The 16,195-nt window shown below is 43.5% G+C and overlaps 1 protein-coding gene and 1 pseudogene across 3 annotated transcripts in view; both read left to right on the forward strand.

Moving 5' to 3' along the window:
* The first annotated feature begins 3,778 nt into the window (after positions 1-3,778).
* Positions 3,779-16,195, forward strand: part of CTTN (cortactin) — a 39,134-nt gene continuing 26,717 nt past the window's right edge. The window contains exons 1-4 of one of the 3 annotated variants that reach the window (XM_063117386.1): positions 3,779-3,873; positions 8,760-8,843; positions 9,102-9,175; positions 14,134-14,263. In XM_063117386.1, the coding sequence (XP_062973456.1) occupies positions 8,760-8,843; positions 9,102-9,175; positions 14,134-14,263 (288 nt within the window). In that variant the 5' untranslated portion in view covers positions 3,779-3,873. The other 2 variants (XM_063117387.1, XM_063117388.1) reach the window with 2 other exon arrangements.
* LOC134393865 (U2 spliceosomal RNA) lies at positions 13,396-13,559 on the forward strand (annotated as a pseudogene).

The raw sequence follows: 16,195 nt of genomic DNA on the forward strand, positions 1-16,195 counted from the left end.
TTGGATTCTATCACTCTCCTAGGGATGACCATTTCAATGGGCCCATTGTCCCTGTGGAGGGGAATGTCCATTGTCAATCTATACTTCAGCCAGCCAAGACAGGGTTGCAAGACAGGATTGCACACCAAAATCCCTAAATTTCTCTCTGGCCCAATAACACTCAAACCTGGTACTGGAGCAGGCAGAAGAAACATCATGGCCTGCTCCTCTTGGACTCCTCCCCCACCCCCACAGGGCAAACTGTCATCTTGGCCCTGTGGGGAAGAAGAAAGAGCAAGGGGACAGGAGCAGGCAGAAGAAACATCATGGCCTGCTCCTCTTGGACTCTCTCTCTCTCCTCCCCACCTCCCTCCCTCCTGAACTCCTGTTCCTTGTGTGTCATGTCTTTATTAGACTGTAAGCCTGAGGGCAGGGACTGTCTTTTTTGCAAAGTGTAAGCCGCTCTGAGAGCCTTTTTTGGCTGAGGAGCGGGGTATAAATATGATAAATAATAAATAAATAAATTGAGTGGACTGGTCTTCTAATGAGGGGGATGGATTCCTTATATATGAGATCTGGAGGATTTCCCATTGCTAGTACTTTAAAATGGAAAGTAATGTTTCAAATGCTGAATATTAGTAGGGCTGCATCCACTTTGAAAGCAGTGTCTGATTGTAGAAGAGTAAATGTAGGATTGAATCCAATGGTGTCCTTCCACCAGTGGAACAGACGGTGGATTTAATTCCCTCTACCACTACACACACTGAAGCAGGGAAAGCTGGGGAAATGAGTAAATGCACCCCAAAATATTTTATCAGATTCAAATATTCTGATCAAGTTATCCAGATAGCTCTGCCTGCCTGATACTTGGCAAGCTTATTCTTCTCCTTGTGTCATATGCATGACCCCAGAAGTGAACCTGAGTGGAAGAATGGTAGCTTCAGTAGGGAAGTCCCTCACTCAGGGACAAAGATCCAATTAATCCTGTGGGATTGAAATAAAATCTTTGTATCTGAAACTTGCTGAAGGCATGTCTTCTCTGAGCCAGTGTGGTGTAATGACTAAAGTGTTGGACTGGGAGTTGGGAGACCCAGGTTCTAGTCCCCACTCAGCCATGGAAACCCACAGGGTGACCTTGGGCCAGTCACACGCACTCAGCCCAAACCACCTCACAGGGTTGTTGTTGTGAGGATAAAATGGAGAGGAGGAGGATTATGTATGCCGCTTTGGGTTCCTTGGAGGAAAAAAGGCAGGATATAAATGCAATAATAAAATAAATAAAATAATTGCTGGGTCTCACAAGCCTCATGAAATCTACCTCAGTCCTCCATTAGCTTACAGGTTGGAATAGGGGAATCCCAGGGTTAACGTGAGTGGTACATGGGGAAATGTGTACCACACAGGGATTTTTGTGGTTACAGTTTTCCACACTTCTGGTTTCATTATAAAATTAGGAACTAAGATTGACATGTGAGCAAGGACAATAGCAACAAGAGGGAAGTTGGGGAAACCCAGTTTTATGGGCTTCTGGCTGTAGGAATGGTGGGATGCGGTGGGAAAGACCCTGAGACGGTGCAAAAAGACAGTATCTCGAGAAATAGGGACCGCAAAGCAATATGTGTACAGAGGAGAATTCACATGTAGAAGATTTATGATCAAATGGGAGGTTAGAGACAACATGAATAGTGGCATTAGAATCCCTTCAGCAGGACTTAAGCGTATCTTGAGAAATAGAGACCGCAAGTGCTTCCTAGACAGAGGGCTCCTAGTGCTACCAATCAAAAGACATTGTGCAGCTGTTCCGTCTTTTCCTTCTTATGGGAGCAACCCTAGGCATGTTTAGATGGGGAAAGTCCTGTAATCCCCAGCCTGCCTGCCTGCCATGGCTGGCTGGGGCATGCTGGAATTGGCAGGGCTCCCCCCGCCGACCCCGTAGGACCTAAACATGCATATGTTTGCACCCTAAAGGACTTTTCTGTGCAATGAGAAAAGACGGAAGAAGCAAGTGGGGTTACAAATAGAAAATGGCATTTGCCCCCCATCCCACCCCAACCTCCATAAAATTTCGTGAATGAGGTGAGGCGATTGCATAATAAAAGCCTCATCTGGAAGCACCCTGTATTTCAGATTAAATTAATCATGTTAATATGTGTGCGGTTTCAGTACTATGTTGCTAGTATTTCATTTAGAATAATAATTTATAAACATTAGAACAATGTTTAAAATAACAATTTAATGTGAAAGTAGAGCAAAGGGGTAAAACTGCACAATTTTTTCCATATCATTGAAGACATAAACTTGGGCCAATTTTATATTCTCATATTGATTTTAAAAGGTCATGTGTTTCTCAGTGCTTGTGCGTATGTTTATCATATTCAAAAACTAGTACATAGCCATGCTGTTCTAAGTGTACTTCAGCTATAAATTCCATAAATGAAACCAGTTTGCCTTTCTAGAATCCTCCTCACAATTTTGCTGTGAGTATTCATGATTCATCTCTCGTTTTCCCTGATGGCATAAAATCTTTAATTTATCTTAACAAATTGATTCTATGGGCAATTGTATCAATTTCAATATCAATATCTATATCTATCTATCTATTTGATTTCTAAAAAGGAAAAAAAGAAGTGTTCCTTTATGAAGGTAGTATGCAATATCAATCCTACATAAAGTTGAACCATTGAAATAAACTAACTTAAGTCTCATTAATTTTAGTGGGGCTAACATTGGATGCTGCCCGATTTTGTAAAAGTTATTCTCCCTCCGATAATTTCCAACATTTGCCATCGCTATTACCAACATGGTTTTTTTTTTTCTTTTTAAAGTGCTAGATACCAACAGAGTGTAACTTTTAAAATATTTCTGAAATTTATACATAGACTGGCGGGCTGGTATTGGTTAGTTGTGTGTTGTTCTGCGCATGCCTGGCAGAAAGAGGGCCAGCGCCTCACTCTGCCTTCTGCCAAGAGCCTCTTGTAGCCGGAGGGAGATGCCCGAGGGGGAGCGGGGTGTGTGTGCTAGTGTAGTAGCGACCCTTTATTGCTGTTCACGAGCTGCCGCGTCGTCCCAGCCCCTTTCTTGCTCATTCATGATGGCCCTACGCTATTACACGAAAGGGCACCCTGAGGGTCCAAATCCTTTGCCCACTTAGCTGGGAGCAAATCCCATTGAACTTTTGAGCGGACGCGTGCATAGAGGATTGAGCGCTAACCATCTCTTTTCCCCCGGCCTGCCTCCCGATTCACATTAATCTAGGTCAGCCTTCCCAGACCGGTGTCCTCCAGATGGACTACAACTCCTAGCATCCCCCTGCCAGCAAGGCGTTTGCTGGATCCACCTCATTGGCTTTGAACTGCCCTTCCCCAAGTTGGCGTTTTCCAGATGGGTTGGACTATCTCTCGACCAATGGTCAGGGATGATGGGAGTTGTAGTCCCAGACGTCTGGAGGGCACCAGGATGGGGAAGGCTGACCTAGGTTTTTGTTTTGTTTTTCGTGAATGGCAAACGCGGGTTTACATTGTACGGTGCGGCAGAAGGCGAGATGCTCCGCGTGTGGGTCGGGAGACCAGCAAACGCGTTGCAAGAATTCAACAGCCGCCACTGCCGGGGAGCTTTTCCCTTGCCTAGGAAACGGGATGCGGTCGCCGGGTCTCTATAGGAAATCGTCTCTCCGGGCTTGCACCAATGCCCACCGTGCAGCCGAGTGCCAACCAGCGCCGGATGCATTGGCCATCTCCCACCTGATGACGCGCCGTGATGAAAAACAGGAAACGGGATCTTGGGAGAGGCGGAAATTGCAGCACCAGCAGAGCTCGGAAGCCCTGGGAGGAGGAGGAGGAGGAGGAGACGCTGCATCAGGAAAGGAAGGCAGCCAGGAAGTGGGCTGGGAACAAAGTAAGTGGCAGGAGCCGGGCGAGCTGCTCGCGTGGGGCTCCCTTTGCAGGAGCGGAGGAGACTCCTTGGTCCCCGGGAAGGCAGAGCGGTCAGGCAAGGTAGATAGCCGGAGCGGTGCCCGTCCTCCTCGCTCCTGTTGCTTGTGGGTCTCTCTGCCGGCGGGATGGCGCAGGCGAGACAGGCTTGGTGGCTGCGAGATTGGGACTGGGGAGGGGGGTGGAGAGAAAGGGTGTCTCGGGCTTTGATCTCCCGAAATTGCTGGCGCCGCGCGTAACATTGACAACTAGGGCAGCAGCAGCAGCAGCAGGGCGCCGTGGCAGGCTTCCGTAGCACAAGGCGGGGCCCGCACCTGGAACAGCTCGAACCTTGCGAGCTGAGGGAAGGAGGTGGCAGTGGAGGGGAAGCCCGCCGATTGAGCAAAGGGACGGGGCGGGCTGGAGTGCCACATGGCATGGCTGGGGCGGACGGGCTTCCTCCCCTTGCTGCTCTGATGGCTCTTTGTTCTCCAGTGGAGAGGCAGCGGATCAAAGAAGGGGCCGAGCTCTTCTTCCTTCCCTTCCTGGTGTGGGACACTCATCGTCTTGGTGGGGGAGGGTGCGACTGGGCTCTTTCCCGATTCCTCCTCCCTTCGCCGAGGGGGCCTGACTCTCGCATTGGCTCCCTCTTTCGCTCAGTATCATGGTGCCTAGAGATCGGAAGGAAGGACTGGCCTCCAATCTTGGCAGTGCAAGACCCTGGGCAGAGTGAAGATGCTAATTCACACTAGTGGCCTTGAATATAAAAATGGCAAGATGGGGGGTGGGGAGTTGATGGATCTGGAATAGAACAGCGATGGGGACCGCATGGCCGTGCAGGTGTCGTTGGACTGCAACTCCCAACATTGGCTCTGCTGGATAGAGCTGATGGGAACTGCAGTCTTAACAACGTGGGGGTGGGGCACATGTTCCCCACCCCGGAGTAGAAGGCTGTCATTTGTATGCATGTTTAGTGGTTTCTAGCAAAGGAGGGTTTATTAAATCTCTGGGAGGTGGAACGGGGCAGCTTCAGCTCTAAAGATCTGCTTTGGAGGTGCTGGGCAGCCTTAAAGCCAGTGGGAATCTTGTCTTGGTTACTGTCAGATTAACCCTGGAAAGCCGCCTCCCCCAACCTGATGCCCTCTAGATGTTTTGGACTGCAGTGCCCAGCATTCCTGATCATTGGTCATGCTGGCTGAAGCTGGTACATCTGGAAGGCACCAGGCTGGGGAAAAGTTGCTGAAGTCCCTGTCTTTGGGGTGTGACTGAGTGTTGAGGGACCATAGCTCAGTGGTGGACCTTAGCAGGCAGAAGGTCCCGGGTTCAATTCCTGGCTTGTTCAGGTAGGGCTAGGAAAGAATCCTGCCTTATACTCTGGCCCGGAGTGGGAATTCCACATATGTATTTACAAAAAGGCGACAACATTTGGGCCTGTTATTCACGGAGGCCCACCATGGCAATGTCTGTGATCTCAGAAATGCTGCTTATTTTAGCATGACAGGTCATGGACATTGCCGAAGTTCATATCTGTAAACTGCTGCCTAGCGTGTTCTGCATCTGTGAATGTAGATGTAACTGTTATGTGTACCAAACCTGCACCATCCTAATGTGAGAACCTGCTGTTGGAATGCAGTCAGGAACACGAGTCTGTTCCATTGGAAGTAGAAACAGTTTTCTGGAAATGAATCGTAATTCATTGCCTGTGATTCAGTAAGTCACACAAAATCTTACTCATTGGTTACTGCTGTGGGCAGAAGCTTGATTCCTTCAGACTGAAATTTTCATAGCATTGGACTATTCACCATTTAAATATGTACGTAAGACATGAAATTGTTCAAAATTAAGATAACAATGCTGAGGGAAGGTGTTTATTTCTGATGTATTCACCGTCTTACTTTACAGTTGAATGTGGACCTATTTGAGTGGGCTTTTCTGTTCCCCTCATCACATTGTAGGATTCACACCCACACCTGTGTTTTGTAGGTTTTCTCATAATTGTTCTCAATACCTTTTCCTTCTCATCTTCCAAGCTTCCTTCCAGCAGCTTCAGTTTGATTGCACTTGGACTACTGAGAGTCAATGACCCTGATATGTTTATGTTAAAATATCAACACGTGTCGTTGCTGAAGATATATGCTACCTCATGGCTAAACCATGGTTTACTAATCAGGAGTGTCCTAAAGACTGCCGGGATTCTTCTGCCCTTTTCAGTTTGGGAGTTTAGTATTATGTCTGCATTTACATTTTTGCTAACTATTGTTGGTGCCAAACCACAGTTCAAAGCCATGATCAGATGTAAGTTTCCAAAGTGCAATTTGGGCTCACTACGCTTAATAAAAATGTTGGTGCTGGCATAATGCTAACCATATTCTTCCGCTGAAGTGGAAATGAATAGGAATGGGAGAAAATACTTGCGTGTGAGGGGGGAGGGGAGAAAAGGAGGCAGAAGCAGGAGGAGCACGCGATCCACAATTTAGCAATTGTTCAGCATTGTGCCTGTTCTGAGCTGCTGTGACAGACAGGTTTTAAAAGGCAGCAGTACACATATTAAAAAATAAAGCAAGCAGAAGTTTAAAATGCCTGGGAAAATAAAAAGGTCTTTGCCTGGTGCCAAAAAGTCAACAGAGTAGATGCCAGGTGGACCTTTCAAGAGCGGGCATTCCAGAATTTGGAGGCCACCCAGAAAAGGCTCACTCACGAGTAGACACCAACCAAATCTCAGTGTATGGGGTCACTTGGAGCATAGCCTCAGATGATTATCTCAGGGCATGGGCAGGAACATATAAGAAGAGGTAGTCCTTTAGATACTGTGGCCCCAAGCCATAAAGGACATTGTAGATTAAAATCACCACCTTGAACTGGGCCTGGAAATAAACTAGTAGCCAATGAAAATGGTACAGTACTGGCATAATATGGTCATACTACCCAGTCACTGCCCTAGCTGTCATATGTTGTACCATTTGCAGTTTCTGGACTGCCTTAAAAGACCGTTCGAAATGCAATATATTGCAGTAATCCAACCAGGAGCGTTGCATTAATCCAATTACTAATTTAATTGCAGGTAACTTGGACTGATCGACATCTTCCTAGCCCTCCTCTTTTAACAGCAGCTAGACATGTCCTCTGGATGTTCTGGAGTACAACTTCCAGCATTCCTGACCATTAGTCATGCTGGCCAGGGCTGATGAGAGATTGGAGAAAGCTGATATATGTGATAGTTGGCTAATGTGAAAGATTTGTTCCGGGATAGTCCGTGTTAACTTGCCATTGCTCACTTTATATTGTACACTCTTTGTACTTCATGCCATCCTTTTTTTCTTCACTATAGTCTGGATAAAATCTAAACTACTCTTGGCTGCTGCTGAATCAGTAGGACAAAGTAGACAGAGTTTCGGGTTGTCTCTATGAGTTCTCTCTTCTCTCCCCCCAACCCAACCCAAAATTACTGTGTGAGTCAATGACTCATGGAGCCGGCATGGGGAGCATTTCTCTCCAGCCTAGTTTGAAAGAAATCAGCCAGAACAGCAAACTGCGTAGGAAATGGAAAGCCGCTGTGCTGCTAACCATGCCCAGTGGAAAACTAGAAAGGATATAGTTGGAATGGAATACCCCATACCTCCTTAGTGCTAAGCTGAAGTCCAGAAAGGCTGAAATGTTGCCTACAGTACAGCTCCTCTGAGCCTCTCTTTTGGATCTTTTGAACGTTGATGCCCCTCTCTTGCATTTTGTAATCCTAAACCTGTTTATTCAGTAGTAAGTCCCACTGAATTATGTGGGATTTGCTTTCAGGTAAGTGTATGTAGGGTTGTAGCCTTATTTTTGGAGGGGCCGTAGCTCAGTGTTAGAGCATCTGCTTTGCATGTAGTAGGTCCCAAGTTCGATCCCTGGCATCTCCAGGTTGGGCTGGAATAAACTCCTGCCTGAAACACCGCAGAGCCACTTCTAGTCAGTGTTGACAGTACTGGGCTGGATGGGCAAAGGGTCTGATTCATTGTAAAGCAGCTTTCCACGTCTGGTATATTTGGAGAAGAAGTAGTTGGACTTCATAGTTGAGCTTTATGGGAGTTTCAGCATCCTTCAAACCGTCTGCGGGGAGACAAGGAGTTGTGCCAGATTTGTACACATGGCTTCACTTAAAGTTGTGAGAGCTTTTATCTTTAGCTTTTGTCTCAGCTGGAAATGTGCAAAGAGCATATGCAGGCTACCTTTTTAATAACCCCTTCTCACAATCATGAATATTGGCAGAAGCTAAAAAAAATCTTCTCTTGCTGTAAACACATAGAGGTGAGTTGCCTAAACAGCTCTGCCTATAAAGTGTCTTCTCTGAACAACCCTACCTTTCTGTGGTTCTCAATGTGTTTCGAATGAATGATTGAACCAAGCATATGCAAGTTGACTCTTAACCAGAATAAACTTCCTTTTTTTTCTCTTTGAAGTGATGCCAATAGCTATTTCTAGCTGCTGAATAATGGCAAGAGGTTTTTAAAACAAAGATACCTTCTTCTTTTCCTCAAATTAGTCTGATAATTTTGCTTAAACGATTTGGGATTGATTAATTCCATCACTACTGATGGATAGTTTAAAATTGCATTTTATGTTTGCACTAGTTTTTATACTGTAAGACTTCTTGGAAAGACTATGATCTTGAAAGGCTACTAAGAAATTGATTAAATTAAAATAAATAGGTCCTGGTATTGTTAGCAGTAGCTAATCCCAGTGAAACCCATGTCCAAGCTGAAGGGCAGAGGATGGAATCCAAATATATTTCCTAACATTTAATGTATTTCTTGTGGAACCATGGACTATTTTGTAATGCAGTAGATGAGGTTACCTTTTTACCTAATGTCACTGATATTTGCTCTGTTATTTCAGATGTGGAAGGCAACCGCAGGCCACACCATCTCTGTCAGCCAGGATGATGGCGCTGATGACTGGGAGACAGATCCTGACTTTGTGGTATAGTTGCAAACTATTTAAATACTACTACAAAGACATAAATACCACAAGTAATGTAGGGCTTGCTAAGCCAAAGTTTGAGGGCTATTGGGAGCAGGGTGCATGTGTCTGTGGCCCAGAAATACATGAATTCGTAGATGTAGAAGTGAAAAGGGAAGGATGAGTGCAAGGAAGATGCAATTGTGGGACTAGCTTGTCTCTAAACTCTTTGTTTCAACTGTAACTGCTATGTAACCTTTTTTTCAATATACTTGACAGAATGATGTGAGTGAAAAGGAACAACGCTGGGGTGCTAAAACTGTGCAAGGATCTGGCCACCAAGAACACATTAAGTACGCTACTACTTTCATTGTCTTAAAACTGTTGTTATGCTGATCCACAGTGATAGTTTTGGCACATTATCCATTCACTAGAGCCAAGGGCTATTAACCAGGGTTTGAAGCTGGTCAAGAAGTCTTGGTTCAACAGACAGCCTAGGTCGCCTTAATTGAAGGTAATGTCACTGCTGACATGGCTCTTAGCTTTGGATAAGGCAAGGGGAAGATTTGCCTTGGAATTCTTCTGTTCATTCCTGATCTTTTAGTTGTGGATACTCATAACTGCACCAGCCCAGTGGATCATTGTACCCACCGCTGTTAGAGTTCAGCAGGGTTTTTTTTGGGTTTTTTTGTTTTTAATGTTTGGTATTCTTTATTGAAGTGGCAAATAGTTCCAACTACCATCTTAGCTGCAAGAGATAAAATGTCTCTGACCAGGAAGGGTGAATTACAGGTCTTAGGATCTTCCAACCTAAGTACCTTATATGGTGGTTATTCTGAGTTCTCTGCTGAATATTCAACTTGGGTCTAAAGTTGGTTCAATGGTGAAAAATTATACTAAGATAAGAACATAACAACATAAGAAGAGCCATGCTGGATCAGACATTGGGTCCATCTAGTCCAGCACTCTGTTCACACAGTGGCCAAGCAGCTGTTGGCCAGGGTCCAACAAAGCAGGACATGTTGCAGCAGCACCATCCCACCCATGTTCCCCAGCAACTGGTGCATATAGGTTTACTGCCTCAGATACTGGGGGTAGCACATAGCCATCAGGGCTAGTAGCCATTGCTAGCCTTCTCCTCCAGGAATTTATCCAACCCCCTTTTAAACCAATCCAAATTGGTGGTCATCACTACATCTTGTGGTAGTAAATTTAATAGTTTAACTATGTGCTGTGTGAAGAAGTAATTCCTTTTATTTGTCCTGAATCTCCCACCAACCAGCTTCATGGGTTGACCCCGGGTTCTAGTATTATGGGAGAGGGAGAAAAATGTCTCCCTATCCACATTCTCCACACCATGCATCATTTTGTACACCTCTATCAGGTCTCCCCTTAGCCTCCTTTTTTCTGAGCTGAACAATCCCAGTTGTTATAACCTTCCCTCTTTGGGGAGATGCTCCAGCCCCTTGTTCAGTTAAGTTGCCCTCTTCTGCACTACTTGCCCTTTTCTGTACTTGATCAAAGAGTTTTCAAGTTTTTAACTTAACAGAAATCAAAAGGGTAGTTTTGAAGGGTAGCTCCATCTAGAGAGCATTATAGTTGCTTTGACTAAATATTTGAACAGAAATATTATTTGAGAATGTGACAGAGTTGAAAAACCAGTTTTTCTACTTTGCTCAGGTTAACTGGTGTGGTTTGCTCCAAAACATAGTTTGGAAATTTTTGTAACAGTTACCTGCTCCTAAGGGTATGTTAAAAGCACCAGTATTATGAATGTTTTAATTACATAGGTTCTGGCATTGTCCATCTATTCTTGGAATACAGTTATTTCTGGAATAGTACAAAGATGCATTTTGTACTGTTAGACATTTATTTGAGGAATCCTCCAGCAAGCATTGTTGTAGCAGAATATGCATTGCAGTGGATAGAATTGATAAGATTTTTTTGCGTTTTGTAGGTGTGACTCGTTCTGTATGTATTGTGAAATAACTATGAATAATGGATTATATTCATGGAAATGAAGGAAACCTGCCACAAAGTGCAGGAAGCAGCACGTAGCTTTGCTTTGCAGGGATACCTTCATCTCGGTGTTACTGGTATCAGTGGCGGACCTCGTTACATTGAGAAAAATTGGAATAGTGGCATTAGCAGGTCCGAAACTAAGGATGAAGTCATCAGCATCGTGGGAGTTATATAAGGCCAGGTTTTGATTAGTTTGAGAGAGAGATCCTGTGAAAATTAAAAACACACAGTATGTGCTTAGGCTGGTTTTGCCCACCATGCCTTCCATTTAGGTAAATATGAAACATTGTTATTGACTGTCGGATTGAGAGGAACCTAGGTCTTACTATGTTAACAATATGCTTGCTACTATTTTCATTATTATTATTTAGTGATTATAGGAATGTTTGTGATCTGCCTCATCTTAACCAAAGCTTGTTATTCTCTTAGACTGTTTGAGCAATAGATATATATTCTTTAATACCATCATTGTGTTGTTTAACTTGAGAAAAGTTTCAGGGACCACTACCTTTACATTAATTCTTGAAGCCACAAACACTTGGTAAAGATTTGTAAACCTAGGACTGAGTGGGGTCTGTCTTTTAAAGTCTGCCCATTCATGTTTGAGAAACAAGCTATTCATCATTTCATTCATTACAGTCACAGACCAGCGAAGTTAATACAAAACATGTTAAACATAGTTAAAAAGTGACATGATAGCAAAATGCAGTTTTGTAGAATTCCTTCTCTCGGGAGGATATCAACATTTCCCCCGTAATTTGCATTGAGGTCATAAAAAAAACTTAGAAACCCTTTGAGTGATACAGGAGGACACATCCCTTAAACAAATTAGTACCAGAGTTGTAGAGTTACTTCCAAAAAAGCCTGTTAATAATGTGGAAATTAGCTTCTTTTTGCATTCCTTATACATGTTACAATACAAAAGAACATGTTCAACAGATTCTATTGGTCCAGCACCACAGGGACATATCCGTTCATTAAAGGGAAACAAACTAGTTGGATGGAGCGAGAAATAGTTTCATGGCCATTATTAGCTGGGAGCTCTATCAGCTAGAAATAGCCCAGGCTGAATGAGATCTTAATCTTATTCTGATCAATCCCTATTTTATAAGCCAATGTGATGTGGCTGCAAAAATTCAATTACTGGAGTCATGAGGTGAAACTTTTCTGGTAGGGATAATGGAAAATGCTATCCCTTTATGGCATAAGTCACTCAAGCCATATCAAGAATAGTAGTTTAGGTTTTACTCATCAGTGTTCAAGAAGGATGAATTAAAGGTGGAAACAGGAACAACAACAACAACAACAACACATTGGCAGAGAATCTCTATACAAGACAGTGTGAGATAAATTCTTGGAAGAATAGCATATGGCTGTACTTCAGTCAGATCAAGAAATACTATTTTTACCCTGCATGTTATCATCCTTTCTCTTCCTTTGTGGATCCATTAACTGTCATGACCAACAAGTTGTTGGATGGTGAAAAGCTGCACCCAAATAAATGTCATTTATAATTGCTTAAGAGGTTGCTGCTTTTACTTGCTGTCATCCAGTAAAGCTCCTTCTGAAGCACTCATGTTCCACATAAGAGCAAGAGAAGTGGGTGTAGCAGTTGCTGTACTAGAACCTTCCACATCAACTCATAGGATTGATGAGTTAATGTTTTATCAATACAGTTCTCCTTTTTTGTCAGCGACAAATTCTGCACCAGCAATAGTGCATAGTTAAACTAGGGAATTCACTACTACAAGATGTAGTGATGGCCACCAACTTGGATGGCTTTAAAAGTATAGATAAGTTCATGGAAGATAAAGCTACTGGAGGCAGTATGCTTCCATATACCAGTTGCTGGGGAATGTGGCAGGGTGCTGTGGCAATCATGTTCTCCTTGTGGGCTTCTCACAGGCTGCTGGGTGTTCACTGTGTGAACAGAATGCCGGGCTAGGTAGGCCGGTGTTCTGATTCAGCATGGCTCTTCTTATGTTCTGAAAAAGCCTGTAAGTTGAAGCATATTTGCATTTTAGGGGGTGAGTGTACAGAGTATAATACAACTCTGTATTAGAATTAGAAGTTGAATTTCCTGGTCGTAGATTTCTAATTTTCCTTCCCTTTTAAAGAGGGAAGGAGGAAAAATAATGAGGAACGGTTCTGTGATAGTCATGTAAATAGTGGGCTGGTTTGGCCATAACGCTAAACCATTATTTGGTGTTATATGAACAAGCCTACCCTTGCCTCCAGGCTTGTGCACTTCCTCTCCTTTTCTGGCATGACTGCAAGGAGGAGATTGAAAACATTTGCTTCCATTTTACATGAACCACAGCTTGCTATACCATCTGAACCTGGGCAAACTGTGATTAACCATAAATATGTTAAGTGAAAGCAAGCCAACTTCAAACCATTGTTTTTTTTAAAAAATCTGACTTGTTTAGGGTTTGGATGATATGTTAAACTGCACTTAATCTGAAATGGACTCCGAAGTTTCCTATCTCCTCACAGCCACAGCCGAGGAATGATTGTGAGCCCGAGGGGCTAGACTGATTCTCATCATGTTAAATCATGGCTTAGCACACCTGGCTAAGATCAAACTGTTTTTATCAATTTAATATCTGATATGTCCTCTATTTGAGGACTATATATTAAATGGATTTTTGGAACTAGCACACCTGAACACAGCCAGTGTTTTATTGAAATATGGGAGGGATTTGGTAATTCTTTTCTTCTTTCCCTAAATACAATTAAAAATGTTAAGGACAAAAATCGTCAGTGATGTGGGACTGAAAATTTTCGAAAATTGATTTTTTCCCCCGGAATTTTTTTTCAGTGTTTAATTTTTCCACAGAATTTCCCCCCATTTCCTAAGTTCATTGGTAACACTAAATTGCATGCCAACTGAAAATAGTTATTAGGAAAGCTTGGCAGTTTCAAAGTTGTAATTAATGTTTTTGAGTGATTATCCCTAGCAATCATGTGAGAGAATTCATTCATGTCATTGAAGTACATTTATGTTTTAGTGTGAAATGGAACTAGCATGGAACTGAAAGTGCCCCAATATGCTCTGTTGCAATAGATGAGTGGTAGTCAACATATCATGTGCAGTTCTTTAATTTGCTAAAACTTATTGGAATGTCAACAGTTTCCAATATCTTGGTTTCCCACCCACCCCCTTAAATTTAAACAACGTAAAATAAATATAAGCTACTGTCTAACTTGTTACCAGTAGTCCAATAAAACAATCTACATAATATACCATTTATGCATTCTGCTAATTTTATTGGTTTTTCTTCAAAAGCATTCATCAACTGAGGGAGAATGTATCCCAAGAGCACAAGTCTCTGAAGGAGAAAGAACTTCTAACAGGACCAAAAGCTTCTCATGGCTATGGTGGGAAGTTTGGTGTGGAACAAGACCGCATGGACAAAGTAAGTGTAGAATTTCCTGCATGTCTGACGTGCTGTATGTGGGCTTGATTTGTCAAGTTATTAGGACAATTGTGACATTTTCTTAAATCCTGCCACATGTGCACCTCTCATGTCCCCTTTTCAGCCTCTGAGAGTATTCTGCAGCTGTATGCTTTCTCTCAAAAAAGATCATGAGTTGGTGGAAAAATTGGTCCAACTCAATTTGGCGATCTGTCCAGCTCTTATTTTTCTCCCCTGATTATAAGATGCTGAATGTAATTTGTGTTGTGTGCTGCTCATTCATTCTTTCTCCTGGAAAAGTATTTAATATTTCCAGTACACTTTCTAAAGTTGAGCGAATGCTTACACTGCACTGCTTTGGATCCTAATTTCTTTTCCATTTGTGGAACACGACTTTGCCCTCTACCCTCACCAAAAAGCAGCTTTTGAGGCTAGCGGGACCCATGAGGATTATTTATCTATTTATAGTATTTATAGGTTGTCCTATAACAAAGCTTCTAGGACAAGAAAAAAATAACAAATAAAACTTAAGATTCAGTAACAATAAAAACAATGCTAAGAAGTATAAATACAGCATAAAAGAGCTGCAGAGAGTAAAAACTGTGTAAATCTAAGACAGGTTCAAAGGCCCAGGAAGATAAAAAAGATCTTTGCCAGCTGTTGATGCTCCCACAACAGGTGCCAGACAAGCCTCTCTCCTGTATCCACCCATCGCATCTCACTCTGCAGGGGCACTCAAGATCCTGTGAAGACCTAAAGATCTGGGTAGATACATGTGGAGAGAGGCAAACCTTGAGGTATCCTGGTCCCGAGTCAAGAAGGGCCTTAAATGTCAAAACGAGCACCTTGAAATGGCCTCAGAAATGGTCTGGGAGCCAATGAAGATGGTAGCACGCCGCCGGTATGATACGTTTGTTATTCCACAGCCCCAGGGAGCCATCCCTCAGCCAATTGCTGAACCAACGGAAGTTTCTGACCTGTTTTCAAAGGCAGCCCCACGTGGTAATCCAAATTGCGGCAATCCAAATGGGAAGTTACCAGAGCATGGATCGCTAGAGCAAGGCCAGGAAGGGTTGTAGCTGATTTACCAGCTTATACTTGTGAAAGGTAGTCAAGTCCACAGAGGCTCCTTGGGCCTCTAGTGACAAAGATGGATCAATGAGCACCCCAGAGAATGAACCTGATTCTTTAGGGAGAGTGCAGCCCTCTGTAGAAATGGTCAGGCACCAATTACTTGTGCACGCAAACCACCACTAACAGCACGGCTGTCTTGTCTGAATTGAGCATCAGATTATTGGCCCTCATCCAGCCCGTTACTGCTTTCAAGGCACTGGTTTTGCACTCCCACTGCCTCTGCTGCATGAGATGAAAAGGAGAAGTAGGTTGAGTGTCATCTGTATAGTGATGTGTCATCACTGCAAACCTTCAGTTGCCCTCATTCAGTGGTTTCATGTAGATGCTGCAAGGCATGAAGGATAAAACAGTATGACCCCAAAGCCTAAATGCAAAGGAGTTGAGCAGAAATCCCCCAGCATCACCTTCTGGAATCTGCCATCCAGGTAGGAGCAAAAACACTGGAAAGCAATTCCTCTAGCATCCAGCTTGGACAGCCTTACTAGAAGGATACCATGACCAATGATATTAAACCCTGCTGAAATGTCCTGGAGTGTCAACAATGTGGCACTTTCCCCTCCCTCTTTCCCAGCAAAGGTCTAACCATAGGATTACCAAGGCAGTTTCCATGCCAAAGCCAGGCCTGAAAACCAATTAAAACGGATTGAGAATGGTGTGAAATCTGTTAGATGGAGATGGAGGTTAAGTTGGGGGGAAATGGCCTTCCTCTTGTGAGAGCAGAAGAGCTTAATGTCTAGGTGGTGAGCAGAAGAGCTTAATGTCTAGGTGGTGAGGCATCTAGTCTTCTACTGAGTGAGG

This window comes from Elgaria multicarinata, chromosome 2 (assembly GCF_023053635.1).
Source record: "Elgaria multicarinata webbii isolate HBS135686 ecotype San Diego chromosome 2, rElgMul1.1.pri, whole genome shotgun sequence".
Lineage (NCBI taxonomy): Eukaryota > Metazoa > Chordata > Lepidosauria > Squamata > Anguidae > Elgaria > Elgaria multicarinata.